At 35.3% G+C, this 25,480-nt stretch overlaps 3 protein-coding genes across 3 annotated transcripts; all 3 read left to right on the plus strand.

The window, feature by feature from the left end:
* Positions 1 to 2,590: 2,590 nt before the first annotated feature.
* Positions 2,591 to 6,646, plus strand: LOC120269925. Its single transcript, XM_039276899.1, has 4 exons — positions 2,591 to 2,985; positions 4,239 to 4,493; positions 4,567 to 5,626; positions 6,603 to 6,646. Exons 2-3 carry the CDS (start codon positions 4,461 to 4,463, stop codon positions 5,077 to 5,079), a joined length of 546 nt encoding a protein of 181 aa, XP_039132833.1. The 5' UTR covers positions 2,591 to 2,985; positions 4,239 to 4,460; the 3' UTR covers positions 5,080 to 5,626; positions 6,603 to 6,646.
* On the plus strand, positions 2,835 to 4,453 carry LOC120274655 (NAC domain-containing protein 96-like). The gene is made up of 2 exons (XM_039281189.1): positions 2,835 to 2,985; positions 4,239 to 4,453. Exons 1-2 carry the CDS (start codon positions 2,835 to 2,837, stop codon positions 4,451 to 4,453), a joined length of 366 nt encoding a protein of 121 aa, XP_039137123.1.
* A 7,776-nt stretch (positions 6,647 to 14,422) lies between the features above and the next one.
* On the plus strand, positions 14,423 to 14,933 carry LOC120280259 (LYR motif-containing protein At3g19508-like). The gene is made up of 2 exons (XM_039287038.1): positions 14,423 to 14,617; positions 14,705 to 14,933. The coding sequence occupies exons 1-2, from the start codon at positions 14,429 to 14,431 to the stop codon at positions 14,756 to 14,758; spliced, it is 243 nt and encodes an 80-aa protein (XP_039142972.1). The 5' UTR covers positions 14,423 to 14,428; the 3' UTR covers positions 14,759 to 14,933.
* Positions 14,934 to 25,480: the final 10,547 nt, after the last annotated feature.

A 25,480-nucleotide genomic window follows, 5' to 3' on the forward strand; every position in this document is an offset into this window, starting at 1 on the left:
TGCTTATTTTGCTGGTGTTGTTCTTGAATTGGTTGTTCAGTGCTTTTTACTTTTGTATGATTAAGGTTCAAAAGTTGTAGATTTTGGGGTTTGATCGGGTTCCACAAGTTTTATTCTTGTTTTGTTTTTTTTCTCTCGTAATATTCCACTATACCGATTATTACCAACTTGCATGGGGAAATTTATGCAATTTTATTTTATTTATTTATTTTTTTTTGACTAATACGTGAGAAGCGTCCCTATTAAGGGATTGTCAACGATGATTTACAAACCTCTTAGGATAACTTTAAATTACTGTTTTTTTTCACTGTAGACTCACATTTAGGCCTGTGAATAATACAATGCATAAACAATACATGAACAATACTACTCAGGGAAGAATTTGAATCTTTGTCCTCCTCTTTAGCACTCTTGTATCATATCATTGGACTATCCAATTATTAACTATACAAAATTATATGGCGGTTTATCCAATTTTTCATTAATAATAATAAGGGTAAATTACAATATTAGTCACTAAACTATCCACCAGTTCCTATTTTGATCACTAAACAAAAAAAATTCTATTTTGGTCACTAACCTTTTAAATTGCTTCCAATTTGGTCACTAACGCCAATGCCGTTAACGGCGAGCTGATGTGGTTTAGCCATGTCAGCGAACTTAACCACGTCAGCACTGCTCTTTAAAAACGTGTCTTCTTTCTTCTTCCCCTTTCCCTTTCCCTTTTCTTTCTTCTCCTTGCCCGTTTCTTTCTTCTTCTCCTTTCCCGTTTCTTTCTTCTTCCTTGCCCTCAGTCCTGTAATGGGAATTCCCGTGAGATCAACATGTGGTAGATTTGGGTTGCAGTTTCCAGTAATGGCCGAAAACTATCAGATATTGATCATTGTCTAATCCTTTATTGTGCAGAGAAAATGATGATTCATCAATGGGGAATCGATGGGCTTGTGATAATCCATCTGAATGAGACCTGCAGTATGAAAACAACACCATCTATTTCTAAAAACAACAGAAACCAATGAATGCTTAATCCTTGTTTATTCTGCTTCACAAATTCAATGAACAACTTGCACCTCCTTGAGAACACACACACAAGTACTTAAAAATTAATTTTTGGCCAAACAAAAACAAGAAAAAAAACACAATACATGGAGAATGTCATTAGCAACACAGAATGTCATTATATTTTAATAATACACAGAATTCCAAGATGATACAGAATAACCAACACATAATTCTGCAGATGATACAGAATAACCAACACGGATCTGCATATAAACTGGTAATTTTGCAGATGATACAAAATAAGAAACATAGTCATCTGGTAATAACAAAATGACATTCGATTCGCAAATAATCTAGTAATTCCCAGGATGATACAAAAATAAGTAACATATTAATCTGTAACAACATCATGACATAATAATATTCAGAATGGTAATACATAGAATTCTACAGAAGACATTCATTTAAAAAGAACAATGTGCACAGCCTCCCCAGTAGCAATCCTTCTTTTCATGTGTACCCTTGGTTTTTTCTTTCTTGTTTGCTAGAAGAGCCTTGGCAGACAATTGAGGCATTTTTCTTTTCTTTTGGGCATTGCTTCCAATTGGCAAACAAAAAAAAATCTTTTGGGCAAGGAGAAGAAGAAAGAAACGGGAAAAGAGAAGAAGAAAGAAAAGGGAAAGGGAAAGGGAAGAAAGAAAGACACGCTTTTTAAAAGAAACGATAGTAGCGATGGTTAAGTTCAGCTGACATGTTAAGCTGACGTTAGCTTTCGCTAACGGCGCTAGGGTCGATGGCCAAATTGGAAGCAATTTAAAAAGGTTAGTGACCAAAATAGAATTTTTTTTTGTTTAGTGACCAAAATAGGAACTGGTGGATAGTTTAGTGACTAATCTTGTAATTTACCCTAATAATAATAAGTATAATTCTCCAAAGAGTCTTTTTACTTTTTCAAATTTATACTTCTAGTCTCTCACTTTAAATTGTAACTTTTTAGTCCCTCTACTAACCATATGAAAATTGTAAATGATCAAAATATTATAATTTAGGGTCTGTTTGGATAGGTCAAAATTATAGCATAATCCGTAAAATATATTATAATTTAACATTTTCTAATAATTATGCCATATTGACTGTTTGGGGACTATTTCAGAGTATAAAATTATGGCATAATATATGTATTATGTCATAAAAAAATATTCCACTAAAATTGGAATATTTTTTCATTGTAAATAGTCTCTCGCTCTTTTTTTTTTTATCAACAACTAGTTACCGGTCCATTGATGGTATGGCCGGACTTTGGCAATCGAACCGGTCCGGCCGGCTTCCGGCGACAGGCCACCAGTCCATCAGCGGTCCATCGATGGTCTAGCCGGCCCCTGGTGACTGGCCACCGGTCCATCGGCGGTCCAGTTGATAAATATACCAAATTAGAAAAATAGAGGATTGTTCAGAAATTATATCAAATAATAATAATAATAATAATAAATGAAATATAAGGCGGAGGTGGGTGGAGCGGTGAATGATGAATCCATTCGTTGATAAACTATAATTTTAATTACATGTAGTTTTACATCCGGTCAAACAAACACACCCTGAGTTTGGTCGGACACTCTCTCTCAATGTTCGTTTTGTTATTCTCAACCGCGTTTCCTCGCGCGTCGGCCCGGCTTTGTTTTTCTTCTTTCTAGTTTCTTTCCTTTTCTTGACTTCCATGGAGTCTCTCCCTCTCCTCATCGGAGTGGGAGCCCAGAGGAGAGCATCACTAGGGATCTCTACTTACAACTACAACCAATCTCTCCAAGGCACAAGAACCACCAGCAATCCCAACGATGAGGCTTCCTCGTGGTTGTCGTTTCGATCCCAACGAGTTCGAGCTCATTCAGTACCTCTCCGACAAGGTCAACGGATGCCCGGATCCTGGCCAGGGTTTGATCAAAGACGACATTGATGCTTATGCCTCCAGCCCTGATCTTTTGTCTGGTGCGTGCATTCCATTTGATTCCCCTTTTTTTTTTTTTCTCAAATCTGATCCAATTTGAGCAACATTTTTATCTTTTCCTTTAGTTTTTTTGTTGGGAATCAAATAATCAATGGAAATAGTGAACTCCAATTTAAGCTTGCGTTAAATTTGTATGTTGGAATGATGCTTTGGTCCAATTTTGCTATGCCTTCTTTGTAAATCTTTTATCTTTGTGCTGAGATATAAAAACCATTAAATCTTAGTGCTTTACTTGCTATCTTTGCATATGGGATTTTGTGTTTTGCTTTTTTATAGCTTTTAAGGTCTTGATCTGAAGTTTATCATTTAATCTTTGTTATTATGTATTTTTGATGAGTTGTACTTGAACATTAATTCTGAGTGCTATGGGCTTGTTTGGAGCTGGTGAGTTGCTTGTGCTTTTGGTTTTCGGCATCCTTTTTATGTTTATACTGGGGTTTGCAGAACAAGTGTTCTTTACTATGGCATGATTATTAGGTAAACCAATTTTTATTTCAGTATGGCACTTAGTAACAGGGAAGTCAAACAGAAAAAGAACAATTTTTAATCATTGCAGCTCTCTTCTTGGCCTAGGGCAAGTTCATCGTTACCTATCAAACTGCATGTTTGACAAGGGAACCATGACTAGGAAAATTCAAACTCTAATATTTGGAATGGTTGGGTGGAAGAGACTATCTCATTGCCTGAATACTCACTCTCTCTCTCTCTATATATATATATATATATACATATGTATATATTATGTTTATAGCCTTTTGACAAAGGTTTAACCACGGGTTGTCACCTACCTAACATGGTGATCCTCCTCTTTTCTCATCTGGTCTTGTCTTTGGCCATGACAAAGCTAAAAAGTGTTGAGGGAAAGGTAGACCTAAGCTAAAACTTTACACAGTGATATGTAGAGCTTGGTTTATCTAATCTTTTGGCCCTTGATAAAGCAACTTGGAAGAAAATGACTCTTGCAGCCGACCCCTGGCAGTTGGGACTAACAATTTCTGTTTGTTGCGTATGTATATGTACGTATCAATTTAAAACCCAGAATCCTGAACTCCATGAGATGAAGTGGAAGAACTATTTCGATTTAAAATAGGCAAAATTTCTCTGGAACACTATGCTGATATGAATGGTTAATAGCTAGGATCCCATTTATATATGTCATGTTTTGCAGATAATGTTTTTGTGCTAACTTATTCCCTTACATTTGATGATAACTAATTTGCACCCTGTTTGACAGCTAATTTTTGCCCAGATGATGGGGATGGGAGGTTATTTTGTTTCACCCCTATCAAATTTAGAAAGGGGCTTCGTTGCAGGGATCGCAGCACCCCAGATGGTCACTGGAAAGCTACAGATGCCAGGCGTAGGATCGATGATAAAGTGGGAAATCCGGTTGGATGCGTGCAAACATTAAGTTATTACCTTCGGGAAAAGGGGGGTTGTGAGGTCTAAATGGATCATGAAGGAATACACCCTTCCTAATTGCCAAAATGTAAGGAAATAAGGAAAACATAGTATATTCATTCTCTTGGTTTTTTTCCCCTAACATTTGGTCTCTCTCTTAGGTGGGTCTCTGTGTGATATATTCTTCACTGAACAGATATAAGAAGTCAAACAAAGAGAGGGACAGTTGCCTGAAGCCTATCCAGAACCAAAGCTCTTTATCTTATAATGCTTCCAGCAAAGATGATGTTTCCAACTTTAGGTCATCCCAGGGATCGCCATCTACCCATGGAGTAAGTATCAGCTATTCAAGTGCTGTTGGTGCATGCTCAGGATCAGTAAATATTGATGGTACGGGTGGAGCAGGCCTTATAGACGACCATTTATTTCTTGACCCGTCCTGGGAAGAATTCATCTCATTTAGTGGTCACAACGTACTTTCGGCAGCAAAACTTCCTTGTTTACCAGATAATGGATGGCCTGATGGAGGTGACACTGATATCTTCAAACTTGAGGATGTTGCAGGTCCAAATAATTGGCCTGACCTCTTGCTGGAGGAAGTTGACTCACCAAAGTTAGACCTGGAGCTCTGCAATAGTGATATTTATGGAACCAAACCTGATTCAAAAATGTAGCAAGATGCCATATTTGCAATGCCAACTTGCTCTCTTCTATTGCTATCTAGTAGGTAATTATTTGATGTTGTTTCATGGAGATCTTGTTTATTAATTTTTCTTATTTATTTCAGGCAAAAATTTCTTTAGAAGAGCCTGCACTCTATAGCCTTTTATATAAATCTGACAAACTTTGGCAATTTCCTGCTGATTGCAACTCTGTATTTTGTTGGGTCCTTGTACTGCCATAATGCAAGCCTACTTTGCCAAGATGTGACTGATAGTGGAAAACTTAAGAGTTAGATTTGGACTTTATTTCATATGTTAACTAATATTAAACAGGAAAATACTTTTGTGTTTGTCAAAGAAGAGTTCTAGACTTGGAACAACACTGAAGGGAGGAGCTAGCGGCTAGCGTGGTTATCTACCCGATGCCTCAGGAATCAAAATTATATTATATGCAGGTTGTGCTCCTCTCTTCATCGAGAGGTTGTTTCTCATTGGGTTCATGCAAGGAAATGCTTGAAGCAATACCACAAAATAGGATGTTTCGTGAAAATGATGCAAGGTAATGTTCAATTTACTAATATATCTTTTATCACATATTGGATAACTGGTAGGATGCATCATCCTTTGCTAGTGCTGATCTTGAACATTCTTCAGTCCTTTTTACTTTTTTAGGTGTATAATTAAGCACAAGTTATAATGTTTAATTTGTAGCATGTGGTACGTCCTAAGCAAATCATGATAGGAATTCATTCTATCTTTGCCAATCTGGTTAGAAACTTTAACGAGTGTCGTGTTGGGTATAATTGTAGTAAAACAATTATTTCTAATCATTTGAAACAGCATACATGTCATGTGTCAATCTATTTTCAAAGAGCTTTCTCTTTGTCAAATTATGTATCCTCTAGTAATGAAAAAAAATTGAACTGGCATGCTAAAACATTTGACTAATGATAGGAAATCCTTGTGTGGTAGAGTTTGTAATGTTATACAAATTTTTTATTATTAAGAAATATAGATAAACCATATTAATTTAAGATAATAGAAACCACAAGTATGTGGTTATGTACAGTGTTATGAAAATTTCTACTAGCACTGGAATATATATGGCTGAGTTCACAGACGTTTTGCATAACTGCATCAAACTAACAATTCCCCTCTTAAGCAAATTGCTTTTCATTTTTATTTTATTTTATTTTATTTTTGAGTCTTCTTCAACTTTCTTAAAAGCTGGATTTCATATGGTGTGTCATGGAAAAACCATGCTAATGCATTATGCTAAATTTAAAGTTTGAGTCTTCGAGCTGTTTGAGCTATACATCATGTTTTACAAGTTTTTGGTATTGTTGGTGAATGATTTTTGAAAAAGTAAGAGAAGGTTGAAAAGTTGCATGGCTGTAGTTTATCTTGTTGGTGCCCAACTTTAATAGGGGAAGAAAGATTTCCATTGATTATTTACTGAAAAGATATTCATGTGATTTTATCTGATAGATTAAAGCTCCATGCGACTTCTTTCTTACGGTTTTCCCTTTGCACAGAGAAGGTATGATTGAATAAAGGACGGCACAGCACATGCCTCAAAACCTCAGGCAAGCCATTTTTATTTACTTCAGATTGATCTGTTAATAATTTTGACTCCATAATTTCTTAATTTTTAACACATTCTTGTGTTTTCAGATTGCTTTGTTTAGGGCTTTTAGAATTGATCCTTGAATATCCTGTTGAATATCCTACTGAAAAACTCCAATGAAGATTCATGTCTGTATGGAAACAAGGATGCAAATTATGTATTTTTGTTTTTATAGTGCAATATAGAGCCAACCCATGCTTAAGCTTGGTTTTAGATTAATTTGCACATGTGAAATCTACCTGGAGCTTACCAGACTTGAGTAGCTCATGAATTTGTTATATTATAAGCAACCTCAACTAAAAACACAAAAATTTTTGCACTTTGCATAAATTCTAATTGAAGTACAAAATTTTGATAGTTTCAATTCATTTTTAAAGATAGAAATTGTATATTCATCATGAATTGAATGATAGAGGACAATATAAAAAATTTGCTTACATGTAAAATTATAATGAAATTTGAAAACCAAATAACTATATCCATTGATGTAGTGAGTTAGTATTATGTTCCCATAGACTATAAATTAGTTTAGCTGTAGAGATTGGTTGAAAATGATTGACATTAGGCTATGGACCACATGCTTTGCAGAGATCCACTATATGTAACCTTGTGTTTCTTTGGAGGCACTATAAACACCAGTTTTTATAAAGATCAACTTGAACTTCTGTTTTTCATTCTATCAAGTGTATGAGAGTCTATTTGCTTGCCCAATTAATTCTCAATGTTAATCCAATTTGTAGAGATCACTTCTCTTAGATTTATTATTTCACATGTCCCAATAAGTTTATTAGTTGTTGCCATAAAGGGTGTTAATTAAATTGTAATTAAGGTCATCTTTGATGGTCATCATTAACATCTCATAGTCAGCAGAATGTTGAGCCAAGTAATTGATTTTGGAGGCACTATAGGCCAATCCTCATTTATATATTCTTAGCTCAACATTAGATTTTAGCTTTAGTCATAAACAAAGTCAGGGTCCTTAGTCTTTGATGCATCTAATGACTATTATTATAAACATAAAAGTATTATCTGGTAAATCTCTTTACCAGTTATAATGACCATGAATAGAGATAAATGCTCTACTAATAAAAATTAGATTAATATCAATAGAAGCAACATTAGGGTGAGTTCTTTTAATCTGAATGAAAACTTACAGATTGATTAAAAAAAAAACTATGACAAATGAACTTATTAAATTTGCCTTTCCAAATGAACAACAATAATTTAAATTTAACCAGAACATGAGAGATTAAAAACATATCAGTGATTGATGGAATTGACTTCACAAATGAAATATAATAATTAGATTTTTATGAAAACAGAGCTAACTTGACCAGGATCATTTAGGCCATTACTGTATATTAATGATAAGATCAGCTCCAACTAACCTCCACCACTTTGTTTGATTGAAGTACTAGCATTAAGAGCCACAAATCTTGAAGAAAAGCCTCGGGATAAGTTCTCTTCATCTTCATCCTTCCCTCCATCATCAAAGTTCTGAGCATAACTCAAAGGGTCATACTTAAAGCTCCCACGTTTAACTGGAACTCTACTATGTCTTCTTCTCACATGCCTTCTTAGTTTCCTCCATGGAAACACATGCTTGAGCTTTCCCCAACATGACAGCAAACCATGTTGCTCTTGTTGTAGTTGATGATGAAGATGATGTTCATCATCATCATCTTCTTCTTCATAGAAAGGTGGAAATCTTTCCATGGTGAGAAGAAGAAATGGCCTTAGAGAGACTTACAAAAGCTAAGAACTCTGTTTTGGTGTTTTTAAGATGAAGGGAAAGAGAATAGAAAGAACATGATTGGAGTGAGAGAAGTAAGACAAGATAGTATTTGGTGTAGGACAGACATGAGAATGACACCATTGAAGATGCTTGGAAGAATGAAATGATGGATGATAATGAATAAGGGACCATATTTATATTTAGTCTATGTTTTTATATTCCAGTTTTTGAAGAGAATATTATCTTTTGTGCTTTTTTGGTGGACCATGAGTCACATATGTAATGTTTGTATGTATGCTATATGGAACTCATTCATGTGGTTTATTATTAGCAACATCCTATCCTGTGTATGTGTGGTGTTACTGATCTTGCTGCAGATGCCCTGGCGTGAAAGAAACAAAAACTAGAGAAATTGACCTTGATTTTCAAACAAGAGTAACACATATTTGACTAGCTTCTAACTCTTATCTTTTATTTTTATTTTTATTTTTTTGGAGTTGCTATATACAGATGATTTTTTATGACAATTGTTTTCATAGGAATTTCGATTGTGTTTTTTCATCTATTTTGGTGTGTTTTGACTCTTAAATACTTTTATTAGTTTAGACTATTTTGTGTGTTATTTTCTATTTTATGATTTTTTTTTCTTATTTTTATAATTTGTTTTAATGAATTCTAATGTCTATTTATTTTATTTTATTTTTAATGTATTTTTGATGAATGCGACAAATGTGTATATAATTAAGGGTGTCCGCACAAGTGGTAATAATGGTACACCCCAGATTTTTATATGGCCGACGTGAGTTTGGGCTGCTAATCCACATCGATTGTTAAGGACCCGTTGCTATCACTGTGTTGCATTTAACATAAACCTTGGCAATGGAGGTCTTGCAAATCAAATTTTTGGCAGCGGGCTAATTGCTCTAGACCAAAGGCGGTTTGGCCTCTATTTATTTTATTAGTGTGTGTATATATATATGTATATGTGGCGGTGTAGAGTTTTGATTAAAAAGACTTGGTTAGCTCAAGTTCACCTGTCAAATCATCAATTTACTGGCTATTGGTGAAAAGAATATTATCATTGATTTCTTGATGGGGATGAGCATTGTATGGATATATATATATGACGTTTATATTTAATTTTTTAAAATTTGTCAAAACTTTTAAAATTCATGTAATTACTGAAAGGCTGTCTATATTTATCTAAAATGAAAATAATAATAATAATAATAATAATAATAATAATAATATTTGCAATTGCTGGATTCAGTTGATTTTTTTCAATCAAAAATATATTATATAAACCACAACTGTAGTTAGCCTTGGGTTTGCGGCTTAAATCATGAATTACTTCACGAAAAAAAACCTTATAATCTTAAATTTTTTTATTTAAATCTATAAATGCAACAAGAATATAAATAAATATATTTACAAATCAAAATAAGAAAATCATGGAAAAAAATGTAAGCATATAACACATTTATATTCTTTAAAAAAAATTGAATTTATTTTATTCATTATATCCAGGTACGGAACAAAAAGGGGGCTAGCAGGGACTTCAACCCCCTTTCAGCACCGGCGCACAGAACTAGCCCCCCTCGACCCGGCCAGCAGCCCCTTCTCCGCAGCTCCGCTCCTCGGCTCGAGTGTCGAGTGATTTGATATTTTGATTCCTCCTCCTCAAGCTCTCATCTCTTGGGTCTTGGGAGTTTGGCCAACCATGAAGTTATGAACGGATGCCAGTCATGAAGTCTTGAGGTTGAAGTTGCTGGCCTGATAGGACTTGTGGGAGGAGAAAAGCAATTTGACTTATTGACTCAAAAGATTGGGCAGTTGGGCTTATTGACTCCAACTAACTTATTGACTCAAAGCTATAGGTTGTGACTTGTGACTTGTGACTAGTGGGTTGTGGCTTACGGGCCAGCCCAGTAGCCTGTGTTCTTTGGGTTTGGGCCAAGTTACATGTAATCATGCAAACATATTTACATATTTGAACTTTGAAGAGTTACTTGGTAAGTTGGTTGGAGACTTGAAGTCTTGGAGTGACTAGTGAGTATATTAGATTATTTATTGGTATAATTATTGGATCATCCGATCATGTATTACTTCTTATTGAGAATGAGAATGAATGTATAAAATTTGTGGGTGAAATAAATAGAACATGAATGATCAACTTCATTTTTATAAATATGCTCTACAATGTGTTTGATTAAATGCTTTAATGAGTTAAAATGTTGAAAAATATCAAATATCAAATATTAATATGTATCATTATGTATAAATGTATAAGTGTATAACTAAATAATGTTTAGTGTTAAATCTATATAGCAAAAATGCATAACAAAATAGGTTTCAATAAGACTAGCTATACCAAAGGTTTCTATATTCATACTTCATAGAATCATAAATATTCATTAACACATAATAAATTGGATTCAATATGACTATACGTCTATACCAAAGGATACAATGACATAACAAAATTGGTTTCATAAGACAAATTCAATCATTTAGATGCATGAATGTTATCACTACCATGTTCAAGCAATTTTGTGTGTTTGATTCTTCTAATGATCTTGGTAGTTTGTAGTGTAAATGTGTAATGTTAGCACCTTTAATATTTTGTTTGTTATTTTTTATAGTCTATAATTAAAGATTTTTTTTTACTTATTTATTTATAGATCATGGACAAATTTTTGATCAAACGACCAAGGAGTGTAGAGTCATCAAATACTCTTAAAGTACCATTGGACTCTAAATCAAGCGAGAAGAACATTAATACAAATTTTAATGACAACGACATTGTTAGTGATCCCGGATTACGAAAACCAATTGAAGACTTTGATATTGGGAGAGTGCAATTTCAAGGATTCCAAAGTCAAAGACAATGTGTGTCACACCAGTTGGTTGCATATTCACATGAGATGGAAGTTGCATATCGTATTCGCTTTGATGTGCGATTTTTAGATGTGACTCGTTTTCTATTGAAGCAAGGTTTACCTTTCCTTGAAAAATGATGAGTCTTCAAACTCACTAAACAAAGGCAATTTTTCTTGAGTTGCTTGATTGGTATAGCTTCTACGAAATGAAGAGGTTTGGAAGATAGTCAATCAAAAATGCCCTTGGAAACAATCAATCGACTTCCCAAAAAATTTCAAAAGGAGTTGGCAAATGCTTGTGCAACGGAGATTACATGTGTTATTGTTGATAATATTGGGGATAATTATTTTTCTCTTATGATTGATGAAGCCCGAGATGCTTTCAAGAAAAGCAACAAAATGGGAGTTGTTTTCTGCGATATGTAAAATAAGAAATGGACATGTGATAGAGCGATTCCTTGCATTGGTTCATGTGCCCCGATACCTCTGCAATTTCTTTAAAGAATGTCATTGATTGTTTATTTGCTAAACACAAGTTGTCTCTTTTCGAGGTTAAGAGGGCAAGGATATGATGTGGCTTTCAAATATGCGAGGTGAATTCAATGGTTTGAAAGCACTTATTTTAGAAGAAAATCCATATGCAAGATATGTACATTGTTTTGTTCACCAACTACAATTAGTGGTTGTTGCCGTCTGCAAAGAGAATCGAATTATGAGTGATTTTTTCCACTATGTTAATATGATTGTTAATACCACCGGAGCATCATGCAAAAGGAGAGATCAACTTCGGCAACATCATCATGATAGATTGGTTGAAGCAATTGGAGAAAGTAGAGATAGTCAGTGGTAAAGGAAAAATTCAAGAATCCAGTTTAGCACGACTAGGGGATACTCGTTGGGGATCGTATTACACTACAATTCTTTCGACTAATTTCTATGTGGACCCTCAATTTTTAGAGGTACTCCAAAATGTGCATGATGATGGAGCTTCTAGTAATAATAGAGGTATAGTGGGAAGTTTGATTGACAAAAATGGAGAATTACCAGTTTGTATTTGTGATGTACTTGATAAGGCGTTTATTGGGGATGACAAATGAGTTGTCACTTGCCTTACATCAAAAGAACCAAAATATTGTTCAAGCCATGCGATTGATTGAAGTGGTGAAAGCTCATCTTCAACATTTTAGGGAGGCAGGGATGAGAGGAGTTTTTTGGGAGAAGCTACTCTTTTTGTAAGGGGAACTCAATTGATGTGCTTTAATATGGAGGATAATATGCTAATTCGTGGTCGTTCTAGGCGGGAAAGACAATTCATTACTCATTTTCACCATTATCGTGTAGAGATTTTTTGTGAGGTAATTATTTTTTGTATTTATTATAGTTTTATAAATCTCATTAATTTATTCTTTTTATTAATATTTTCTCTCTATTTTATCATTATTTCAATGTTAGGTTATTGATTTGATTTCTCAAGAAATGCTCAACCGCTTTCCTGAAGCTAGCACGGAGTTACTTCTTTTGGTATCATGCCTTGATCCTAGAGACTCATTTTCTAAATTCAACATCCATAAGCTACTTTGTCTTGCAAAGATGTATCCTGAAGACTTCTCGGTGACTGAACATATAATGCTTGAGGATCAACTTGCTACTTTCATTTATGATGTGCGACATGATGATGATTTTGCAAATGTCGGGGACTTGGGAGATTTTGCTATGAAGATGGTTGATACTGGAAAATGTACTATTTTTCCACTTGTTTATCGCCTTATTGAGTTGGCATTGGTTTGCGCTACGTGACACTCATTTGCTGAGAGGCATTTTCGGTGATGAATATTGTAAAACCGACTCAGCAACAAAATGGGAGGACAGTGGATGAACGATAGCATGATTGTCTATATTGAGAAAGAGGTTTTTGCCACTATTGACAATGAGGCGATTCTACAATGTCAAAAATGCAAACTTGTCGTATTGAGTCTACCTTCTTTTGAGTAGCGACGTCGCACGAGATAGCAGTTCTAGCTCAAGCGTGGATAGATAAACGCTTTATGTTTTTTGTGATTGTTTTAATTAAATGTCACAATATCACACTATTTTGTATCGAATACAATTGTTATGTTGACTGAAATATTTTTTTGACATTTTGCCCTCAGCCCTCTCCCATCAATAAGTCCTGGTTCTGTCCCTAATTATATCTAAACAAAATTTAACATTAGCAAAGATGGCAAGAAATTAAAGAAAATTTATTATTATAAAAAATTATTATTTATATAATTGATAATATATTTTTCTGTGCGCATATGGTAGTGCATGCAAATAATTTTTTATCTTATTTTATATTTAAATTTTACAAAGCAATATATCTCAACCGTAAAAGAAAGTTAATCCATGGGAAAAAAAATTTATCGTTGATATATGCAAACAAATGGAATCTAAAAGTTGTGCATTGAGTTTGATTTGATTGAGAAGTACAAAGGTAACAGATTAAATTTACAATTGCATAAAGTGAAAATTTCCAAATAGTTATGATTCTCATTATACCATATTAACCCAAATCCCACCGATGACCATTTGATCTATTCATATTAAATCTTTTTAGATTGAGTTTTTACCTAATATATTTGTATCTCTCTGAATACTACATAGGGCAAAAGCTATAAATTAGGGTTTTGCGTAATTTATTCGTGTCTTACTAATTAAATAAGTTCAAGTCTCAGCTTGTATAGGTCGAAGATTACAAATTGAGTTTTTGCATAATGTATTCATATCCCGCTAAATAAATGGATTTGTTAAGGTTACAAATTGAGTTTTTGCGTAATGTATTCATATCCCCTTAAATACATAGGTTCGAGTCTCAGCTTGTATAAAGTAAAAGTTACAAATTAGGTTTTTACGTAATGTATTTCTATTCCATTAAATAGATGAGTTCGAGTCTCAACTTGCATAGGGTGAAAGCACTGTGGTAGAGCTTACGTTAGTACTTCATAGTGTCCGCCGCGATGAAACATGATTCATTTTTATTTATTAAATAAAATAAATAAATAAATAAATAAAACAATTTCTAGGGGTATAAAGGTAAATTTTCTTTTAAAAAGCAAATTAGGCTGCGTGTGGAGTTGAAACATGGAGAGAGCTGCGCGCGCGTACCGCGCTGTGCTGAGGCTGGTGCGGCGGCTGCCGGCGGAGACGAGGCCATACTACTCCAAGTACGCGAGAGAGAACTTCGTCAACTACCGAGAAGTCGATGATTCCACCTCCCTTGATGAACTCTTCCGCCGCGCCTACACACACACCACCTGGGTCCTCAACAAGGTTACTCCTTTTCTTCTCTTCATCCTTTAGTTTGTGAAGACAACAATGGTCCTGATAAGCTCTTCTATTCTTCATACTCTTCTTCAGTATTCTATTGATGAGAAGGTTGCTCATAGGTTGAAGGAGATTTGCAACAGTTGATGTGCTCTTCTTCATGCCTTGCAGGTGTTTGTTGTTATGCCTAAAACAATAACTACATGCCTTGCTGGTGTTTGTTGTTATGCCTGAATGAATGATTTGTTGTTGCCTTCAAGGAGATTTGAATTATTTATTTATTTATTTGAATGATAGTTCAAATTATCTTTGAATAATAATGAAAACAAATTAGCATGAACTTGTTTATTCATTTCAATATTTAGTAGGTTAATTGCTATGGGATTATTGGTTTATGCAAGAATAACACACTAGAACAAAAAAAATTTCTCATTTTGCTTCTAATCAAGAAGATAGGATTATACAATGAATAATATGGAATTATAAGTTGCAAATGGTATGTAAAGATGGCTAATTGATAATAGTGAGAAATTTTGTTGGGAAAATTTCAAGGTTTCAAGTTTCTCAATGAAAGTTTTTGTCGTCTTCAAGACAACATGCCGAGCAACCTTGAAAAGCTTTATTACCTAAGGAGGATTCAGCTCTACTCTGAGTGATTGTGATTGTTATGCAGGTAACTTTTGCGTGCTTTGCAGTTCAGAATTATCGTCTTGTATGTTCCTAATTTCTCGAACAGGTGATGCATTACGTCGAGCTTCCAAAGAGAAAAGAGCTTTGAGAAACTCATATGATGCAAAGAAAATGGCTCCTTGTGACACATACATTGCCAGCCTTGGCGTCAATCCCCTACATAGACACATAGACAAAGATCAACGGTAAGAACATATACCTCATGCATCGTTGTCTGACAAACTTAGTGCAACCTAGTTTTTCTGAATAATGATATATCATGCTGATGAGGACAAATTTGCGCTTAATTTGCAATGAGCCATATTTTTCCCATACATTTGATATGCATAAACTATTGCAAATGAACATGGAACCAATTGCAACATCAAGTTTGAGGGCTGGCATATCAAAGAAAACATTGTGATGTGAAAGAAGATGCACCATGACAACACATTGTTTCGATTGAGAAAATGCGTTTGATAGTTTCCAAGAACAAAACAATGTGTCATGCTAGATGGACTTGATGCTTGGAATATTAAGAAATATTATGTTGATTGAAGATGAGATTCTCCAAAACATTAGCAAAGTGATGATACCTGTAGTATCTTATAATAAAGCTGATAACAAGCCTCTGACCTGTAAAGGCCTTGCATGCCTGATACCCGTAGTATCTTAGAATAATGCTGATAACAAAGCCTTACCTGTAAACATCCCTTGCATGCCTTTGCCTAGGTACTTCATAGTGCGTAAGAACCTTTTCGGGATAGCGTTAGAGATCTGGAGTTTGCAGCATAATGAATTTTGTTGTTGTTTTTCATAAGTACTAACAGGAGACATCCACCACCCACCACCTTCGTGCTATTTTTTCCATTTAATGAATTTCATTATCATTTGTTATTTTGAACGTAATATCTCACAATTTTACGTTATTGATTATCATAGCTGATGAGTACCAAATTTGTTTTTCACACAACCTACACAATTTATGCACATTACCCATACAAATATGAATAATACAAATGATCCATAAAAAAATTATCTCATCAAGTATCCACAGTCAATCATTTGAATCATACCAAAAATACAATTAATCCATACAAATGATCCAAAATTCAATTCATACCAAAAATACAAATAATCCATACAAATGATCCAACATTCTATCACAACCCAAAATCCATCATCAACAATTCTCTAATCCATCAATACGATTGTCACCAACAAACAAAGTGAAATAAGAAGCCATCATGAACATACATTGAATTACCTTGATTTTCTTTGTTCCCTCTTCTTGGTCATTGTCTTTCTTTATTAAGAATCATAAAAAATGAAAATCCATCAAATAAAATTGCTATAGAAATACAATTGTAAACAACAAACAAAGTAAAACTAATATATGAAGGTACATTTAATTACCTTGAGTTTTTTTGTTGCTCTCTTCTTGCCCCAATATCTTCCTCTATGAAAATCATGAAATTTTAAAATCCGTCAAATTCAATTGCAAGTAGAAATTTATAAGTAAAACACTAAAACTTAAGAGGAGTAAGATCAAATTTATACCTAAAATCATTTACTTGGTGGAGGAATATTTGATCCAAATTTTTCCATCATGAAACTCATCATAATCTGAAATTGATTTTTTAAGTTGCTTATGTCACCTACAGCATTCTTCACAAGCTTATGCTCTAAACTCATAATTCTATCATCATTAAGAGAAACATCCATATGTGGAGTACTAGTAGAAGGACCACAAACTGAGTTAGTTGTGCATGCAGCTGCACTACAAGTAGCATCAAATAATGCTTTAGAATTGACCATGGTGCCAAACCCATATACATGCGTGCGTGTAACTATCTTTACTCCAATTGATGACGCCCATGCTTCTGGATCAAACTCAGGACGATCAGAAGTATTATCACCATATTTTTCTGATAATGCATATTGATATTTATCCTATAACAAGTGAGAAACATACAAAAAAATTAATTGATTTAAGTTTACCAATATAAGTAACAATTCACAATTTAAGGAATGAATTACTAATGATTAACAAACGCTAACAACTTTGGAATTATTATCTACAAAATCACCACTTCCTTTTGACCATTTATGAGTTCTCTCAAATAATTCTGGATATTGTATTGGTCGTTGAAGCTCTTCTTCCTACATAAGAAATGTTTTTAATTAGACTATACATATACTTTTATTATTGCAAATGCGCGTATAACAAATTGTCAAAATTAAATCCATGACATGAGTGAAGTGAAAAAGTTATCTACCATTAGCTTTTGAGTAGCAAGAAATGAACAAGAACCGTTAGTGTGTTTCGCGATACTTCCTTCTTTTATAGTTAAATGATTGGCCAATGCTTTCTTGGATTTGTTTTGCTAACTCTTTGTACTCCAATCAAAGCATCCAAAATTTCAGTTGGCATCCAATGCCTTTTCATTCCTTTACACTTCTTAATATCAACAATATTAGTGACACCAGCTTCTTTCATAGCTTTTGTTCTTTCACAATTCAATGTATCTTTCAATCGCTCCTTACATGTCTTTTCCCATACTCTTCGTACATTAGGTTCCTCTTGTAAGGGCCAATTAAAATATTCCTAATATTGTGCATTAAAATTAGAAGTCACTTCCACAAAAATAATATTTAAAGTTTAAGGAAGTAAAGCAAGTTAAGATAAGATAAACACAATTGATAGTTACCCCAAATTTCTTCCACATAGCTTCTTTTACATCATCTGGAATTTTTCTCCATGTTGGCCACACCCCAGTAAAATAGATTTTAATTATTTTAACAATAGTTGATGGTACCCCTTTCTCCGCAAAAATCACTGTAACAAGTTATAGTTAGCCATTAAATAATAAACGTATAAAAACAAAGAAATAGTTAATAAACCCAAAGAAGAAATCACTTGTGAATATATCACATTAAATACAAAAAAATTCTTCAAATTACCTATCACCAAGAATTGTCAAAGTATGTTCTTTATTTGCATCTTCTGGAGCGATTCTTCCTAAAGTAGGAACCCTTGTTTGATGTTGTCTTGCAACATCTTCACTTGCAGTTGATATTCCACCAGAACCTAATTCCAATGTCTCATTTACTATTTGGTTCAATCGACAAATTAGATGGCACTTCAAGTGTTGGATCATTATTTGTTGATGTTTGATTGCCTGGATTACCAATAGAAGATGCCATCATAAATGAATCCATGGTGGACTGAACAGTGGAAGTTACTTTCAAAGGTAGACGATATGCAGAATTCCTTGTAGGACGATTGTTGCTTCTTTCAATTGTTTGACCTTTACCTTTATTTTTTGTCTTGGGATCTTCGGGTCTAACCATTGTATCACTATTGATAAAAAAACATTAATTGTTAAGACCAATTAAAATTGAAAATCTTTAGCTACATATTAATATAAAAATTAAATAATATTCGTATTGATGATACATTAGCGACTACCATAATAACCAAAACATACACACAAAAACTAATCAATATTCATGAACAACAAAAATATATACATTAGTGACTATCATAATAACCAAAGAATACACACCAAAATTAAACAATATTCATGAACAACAAAAATACATACATTTAGCCTATAAGCTAGTGATTATGTTAGATAAATTGCAAACATATATATTGAGTGAGTACATTAGTGAAAAACTTAAAATGAACCAAAAAAAAAAACTTTCATAGGCAAGATAAATTTTGTGCATGAAATAAATGGAGAGATTAACAATTTTTCATGAAAAATAAGTAAATTATATAAAAGACCATAGATAAGTCTTGATATAAAAATATATGTCCTTGACAAGTACTACATTATAAGCTCTTAATTATCATTGGAGTAATGAAAATCATTTTCTTCATCATCTTCATATTCATCTCCATCATCTCCATCATCTCCTTCATCCACATTGTTTTCATCATCCCCGTCTTAATTGCCATTTTCATCTTCATCTTCATCTTTAGCTTCTTGTTTTTCTTCAACAAATGAATTTATCTCCTCAAATATACCATTAGCAAGAACAATTGAGTTTTCAAGTTCCTCTAAAGGAGTAACATATGTAGAAATGCATATTTCATCTTCTTGATAATTGTCATCAACTAAAGCAGCTGTACTTTCTTCATGAGTCTTCCTTGTAGAAACATGAATATACTCCATGCCTTTGTTTTGAAAATGACCCACCAATCACGGCGATCTCTCTTACTAGAAGGATAAGGAATATAACAAACTTGGTGAGCTTGATCAGCTAAAGCAAATGGTTCATTGCTAAGAAGTGCTAATTTGTGTTTAATTTCAATAAGACAATGACGAGGACCAACATTAACCCCTTTTTGCATGTCAAACCAATGACATTTAAAATTATAACTTTGTTTCCATGCTAGTGTTACCTATGATGGCTTTGTTCATTCTTGTAAGATTCTTTTAGCTTGGGCTAATGATTGATGTGAGTTACTTGTTTCTATGCTTTATTGAATCCTGTTTTACCCCTAGTATTGTCATGTGCACTGAATTTTTTGTCGATGCCCTAGGAACAGCCAATGTGACTACTATCTAACTCTCTTGTATGAGTAACACACTACTTTGAGTACTTGGCCTTAGAACACTAAGTTCTTTCCTTCAATGGACTCTTAAGAACTTCTAAGTCTTGTTGAGCTAATCCTAATTTTGTGGCATGTAGTGTACTCTGAAGATGTGATCTAGGGTGAATGTAAAAAAAAAAGAAAAAAAAAATGAGTCTATGTCAGTATTCCTCTGCTATTGAAGCATGAATGCGTCTATGTGGACTGTAATCGAGTAGTTGGGTGGCTCTTGTGCCTAACCGAGCATGTGCACCCTCCAGAAAGATTTCAAAATGATTTTCTTGCAGTCTATGTTAGTTGGACTCGAGAAAAAAAAAAAGAAATAAATGATGAAATGAAAATAAAACCTAGTGATCTTTTTGAGTACCTACCAAAGGTTTTGAGTAGAAAGTGGATTTAGTTTCAAGCTATAGAATTAGAAGGATCTTACTTGGCCATTGAAGTAGCACTTAGTAGTTTAAGACTTAGTATTCTTTTGTAAGTGGAGTGATTAGCATCTAGAGTGCATCTTGATTGAAGTCCATAGGCTAGACCGGATCAGGGGCATATGAGATATAAGATTCACTTACACGGCACAGATATATAAGGGGTGAGACAGGATATTTTTATTATGCTTATTGACTATGACTCAACATCTATGTATTATTGTCCATTGCTTATGGAGTCTTATATTTACTTGATGCCAGAGGTAATGCATTTAGCTACTTCTCAGTCTCTTTGTTTTTCATGAGTTGTTTGCTTGGGGACAAGCAACGCTTAAGTGTGGGGATATTTGATAAGTGTATAAATATAGATGTTTTTATGTATATATCATATTCACTTTGCATGTATTTTGTGAGGTTTGATACCCGTTTTATGCTTAATCATCTACTATTTGTTTTGTAGGGCATAAGGAAGCCATGGAGAACAAGAAGATATCATTTGGGCGAAAAGAGAAGAAAAGAGAAATTTTCATACTACCCCATACTACCCGAGTATGGGGGCATGTATCTGATAGCAGCAGATTGATTTTGGAGTGTATACGCCCAGATTTCCATACTACCGAGTATGGGGGCCCGTATGCACCCGTATGGATCGCGAATCTAGGGTTTTTTTGGGTGCTATCGACCCCCATACGACTCCCAGTATGCCTCGGGGGTATAAATACCAACTTTTAGGGCAAAAAGAGGATTTTTGGGTGGCCCTTTTCTTGGCCGACTTTGGGAGAACACTTGGGGAGTTTTTGGGCGACCTTGGGGAGGAGAAGAAGGGCAAGGAAGCTAGAAGATCATCCAAGCCCAAGGTCCAAGATTCTCAAGGCAAGAAGGCAACATCATTCAAGGGGAGATCTACCACGATTTGAAGGAAGGAGACCCACGGCTAGAGGAAGCGTCATTTGGCACTCCTTTGGCGGGGAAAGCGTCGTCGGCACATTCTTCACCTCCTCCTTCACCATTTCATCTAGGCAGTGTCATTTATGCTTTTGTTTCATGTTTTGCTTGCTTGTATTGCTTGTTGTGGGATGATGACACACTAGAGCCCCAAGGCCACCGGGTGTTGGTGAACCTTGGGGGGTTTTATCATGTATGTTGGATGATAACTTGTTAATTCCATGCTTGGGTAATTTTGAGATTTAATCCATTGTTTTCATGCTAAGTGCTACACTAAGGAGAAATCCGTAGCTCTAAAATGAATGATGCATGTAGATGTAACTTGCTCGCATGTATTAGATCATGAATGGATTAGAAGGGGATACTTATATCATCACGCCAAGAAATTGGGTGGTTGGTAGCCCTCCATGTAGGTTTAATCCGACGAAGAGTAGGTTTATTCCTAAGTGAGATTTCCTCGTACTTAATGCAATTGTAGGAATGTAGATTTGGAAGAAATTCCTATCTATGTTTGTATGGGATTAGGGTTCAATCGCCGATAAATTGGGGTTGTTCTAATCTTGGAATCTCATGGTCCATTTTACCCTTGCATCTTTAGATCATCATCCATGTTGCATGATAACCCCTCAAGGGGATCCACATCCATAGGCCTTTGTATCTTATTGATTTTATTGCTTGCTCATTGCTTGTTCTCTCTAATTTGTTCATAACCTTGTTTTAGTTTTAATTGCTTTTAGTAGAATAAAAATCCATCACTTAAGATCTTAGGCTAGATAATAGCTCGAGAAGGAGTAATAGGAGATCCTTAGCCCCGTGGAATACGATCCTCGTGTCTTCACACGAGGTATTACTTGGCGATCCCGTACACTTGCGGGGAAGCAATCATCCGACCTAGGGCACACCTCGCCAGATCGATGCTGACGAAAGCTCCCCTAATAACCTTCTTTCAAGAGAAGCACGGTGTTGAAGCCGTAGAACCACTCCAAAAGCCTTGCCAATGCCTCTCCAAACCCTAGCCGCAAGCCTCTCAAAAGATGGAGAAAAGATGGAAAGAAGGAACCTCAAATCGGGCTAAAAACAGCTTTATATGGGCTAAAATCGGGAATCCACAGGGGCTTGTGGATTCTCTGGAATTCGGTTTTCTGCGGGCTGTGAGTAGTAACTGCTATAGTAAATTGCTTCAGTGTTTTACTAAAGTACCTGCTACAGTACTCTGCCAAAATACTTCAGATTACACACTTTTTATCGTGGCAACATAAACGGGCACACGTTTATGTCATAAATCACGTCGCTTCTTCAATAAAAGCCTCATTGGTAGATATCTTGTTATCAATGCATAAGTCAGGATACACAAATATGATTTCCTTCGTGCTCCTCCAACTCATTGTAGTTGCTTGAATACATGGAGGTTGGCACACATTCACGTATTTTTGAGTCCAACTTGCGTCTTCACGTTTGTTCCCTCCGAGATTTCAACAAATAGTGCATTCATGATCTACTTTGCCTTCTTTTTTTCATACTTAGCTTCACAACCCTATATGAAAGTATCACAAATACATATGTATTAGCGCTAAAACCTGATAAAAGTAATACTTATCATAAGAAAAGAATACTTAATATTACTAATACACAAGCACTTATCAAACTCCCCCACACTTAAGCTTTTGCTTGTCTTCAAGCAAAAGTAAAACATTAAAGTATAGAGAAAGGAAACATTGAAAGTGCTTGGTCTTAGGTTCTCTAAAATATGCAAGGAGAGCATTCTACAAGTAAGGGAAATTTCAACACTAACTACGAAAAGGTCAATGCTCTAGCTAAAAACTCGAATAAAAAGGACAACAAACCCGAAATCATGTAAGTGTGTGTAAACTCACTCAAGTAAACCCAAAGTATATTCCTCTATGTTCCAAGTATAAGGGACTTATTTAACTACAAGATGTAACAAAACAGAAAGATGGTAGTAGATTCACACATCTTCTAACTTACCCCTTTCGGAAGTGGCCGCTAAGGTGGCTTTCACACTTTCAAGGTGGTAGCTCTTTCTACCGGGGTAGTAACTTTCACTCATCCCATGAGATAGCTCTTTCTCTCATTAGGGCATAACTAGTATCCAACTTATGAGAGTAGCTTCATACTTCATAGGTGGTAGCTCTTTCCACCCGAAATGCACAACTAAACAATATGTCTTTTTTTTTTAAAATAGCACAAGAAACAAAACTAATTAGTTCCTTAAACATTGAACTTGAGTTTCTAAAAGAGTTTCATGAGCGATTGGTGCAACAAGTGTCAATCGGGCAAAAATTCATAGAAATTCAAGTAGAAACTAGAGCGTGAGAACATCCAATGTTAAAAAATTCTCCTAAACTCAAGAATACAAATATTGCAACTAAGGTGAACCGCCATTGGCTACGTGAGCATGTATATCAATCAAAGTTTATGTAAAGGACATATGCAATGTGAAGTCCGTCCCCCCCTCCCCCCCCAACACTTAAGATGTACATTACCCTCAATGTACACATGCAAGTACAATATAAGTATAACAATTCAAAACACATGTGGGAGTGGGCAATTGAAACAATACTCCCCTGACTCATAGTGTTGCATTGGATGGAGCTAAATCCTTGGGAGTGAAGTTCCAACGGATTGTGAAGTAACAAGTTCCCCTTGCGTATATCCCGCAAGTACACTGGTTTGTCAAAGTAATAATCCCGGATGAGCGGGTATCGAATCCACAGGGAGTAGGGAATAAAAACACTTAATCTGCTTTTTAGCTATGTGAAAGATCAGTAGTGATAAGTGTGGCAATGATTCCATTCTCAAAAGTAAAAACAACAAGTAAGAGAGCACGAGTAAAGGAGGAGGTAAGGCAATCGATAAAGATGAGGTATTCGGATAATGCTCCGCCTAGAACAATTATTTCAAGTGCAAGAACCCTCTATTATGCTTCCTAATCAATGCAATGGTGAGTCGTGGAAATCCTTAAATACATCGTCCCAAATCTAAGGTCAACTATGCCTAACTCAATACATGTCGGAGGAAAGATTAGATAACCTCTCAACCTCGCACTCGAATAGAGTTGCAATGAGCTCTAGGGATTCCAAGTGATAAATATCTTCCTAATTATAGACCTAACCCTTTGGTCCAGGTGGAAGGTCCCTAACCACGATTAAGCCCTAGATACTAAGATCACCTCAACGCTTCACTCCGTTACACGGGCAACTAAGCCCCAGCGGAGAGTCATCCCTTACAACATTCACTCTATTATGGCCACAAAGAACTCGAGGAACAGAGGTAGAATCTATCACGTCGGAGGGGAAAAGGGACGCTCTTGTACCTCTCGACTCACCCTCTCAACCCTCTCCAACCTAGCTTTGTCTGACGCTCGTGGTGTGTGACAAGGTCTCCTTGCGTATATCCCGCAAGTGCACGGGTTTGTCGAAGTAATAATCCCGGGTGAGCAGGTATCGAATCCACAGGGAGTAAGGAATAAAAATACTTAATTCGACTCTTAGCTATCTGAAAGATCAGTGATGATGAGTTTGATAATGATTCAATTCTCAATAGTAAAAGCAACAAGTAAGAGAGCAAAAGTAAAGAAGGGGGTAAGGCAATCGATAAAGATGGGGTACCCGGATAATGCTCCACCTAGGATAATTGTTTCAAGTGCAAGAACCCTCTATTATGCTTCCTAATCAATGCAATGGTGAGTCGTGGAAATCCTTAATTACATAGTCCCAAATCTAAGGTCAACTATGCCTAACTCTATACATGTCCCGGAGGAGAAATCGAAGAATCTCAACACCTCGCACTCGCATAGAGTTGCAATGAGCTCTAGGGATTTCAAGTGATAAATCTCTTCCTAATTATAGACCTAACCCTTTGGTCCAGGTGGAAGGTCCCTAACCACAATGAAGCCCTAGATACTAAGATCACCTCAACGCTTCACTCCGTTGCACGCGCAACTAAGCCCCAGTGGAAGTTCGTCCCTTAGACCATTCACTCTATTATGGACGCAAAGAACTCGAGGAACGGAGGTAGAATCTATCACACCAGAGGGGAAAGGGGACGCTCCTGTATCTCTCGACTCACCCTCTCAACCCTCTCCGACCTAGCTTTGTCTAAAGCTCGTGGTGTGTCACTTAGTCACAAGGTTACCAATAAGAATTCTCAACCCTAGTGTCACTCTAGGGGAAATGTTCATACAATCAAGCATTCAAGGTTGGA

Source organism: Dioscorea cayenensis, chromosome 2 (genome assembly GCF_009730915.1).
Source record: "Dioscorea cayenensis subsp. rotundata cultivar TDr96_F1 chromosome 2, TDr96_F1_v2_PseudoChromosome.rev07_lg8_w22 25.fasta, whole genome shotgun sequence".
NCBI classification, from domain to species: Eukaryota; Viridiplantae; Streptophyta; class Magnoliopsida; order Dioscoreales; family Dioscoreaceae; genus Dioscorea; species Dioscorea cayenensis.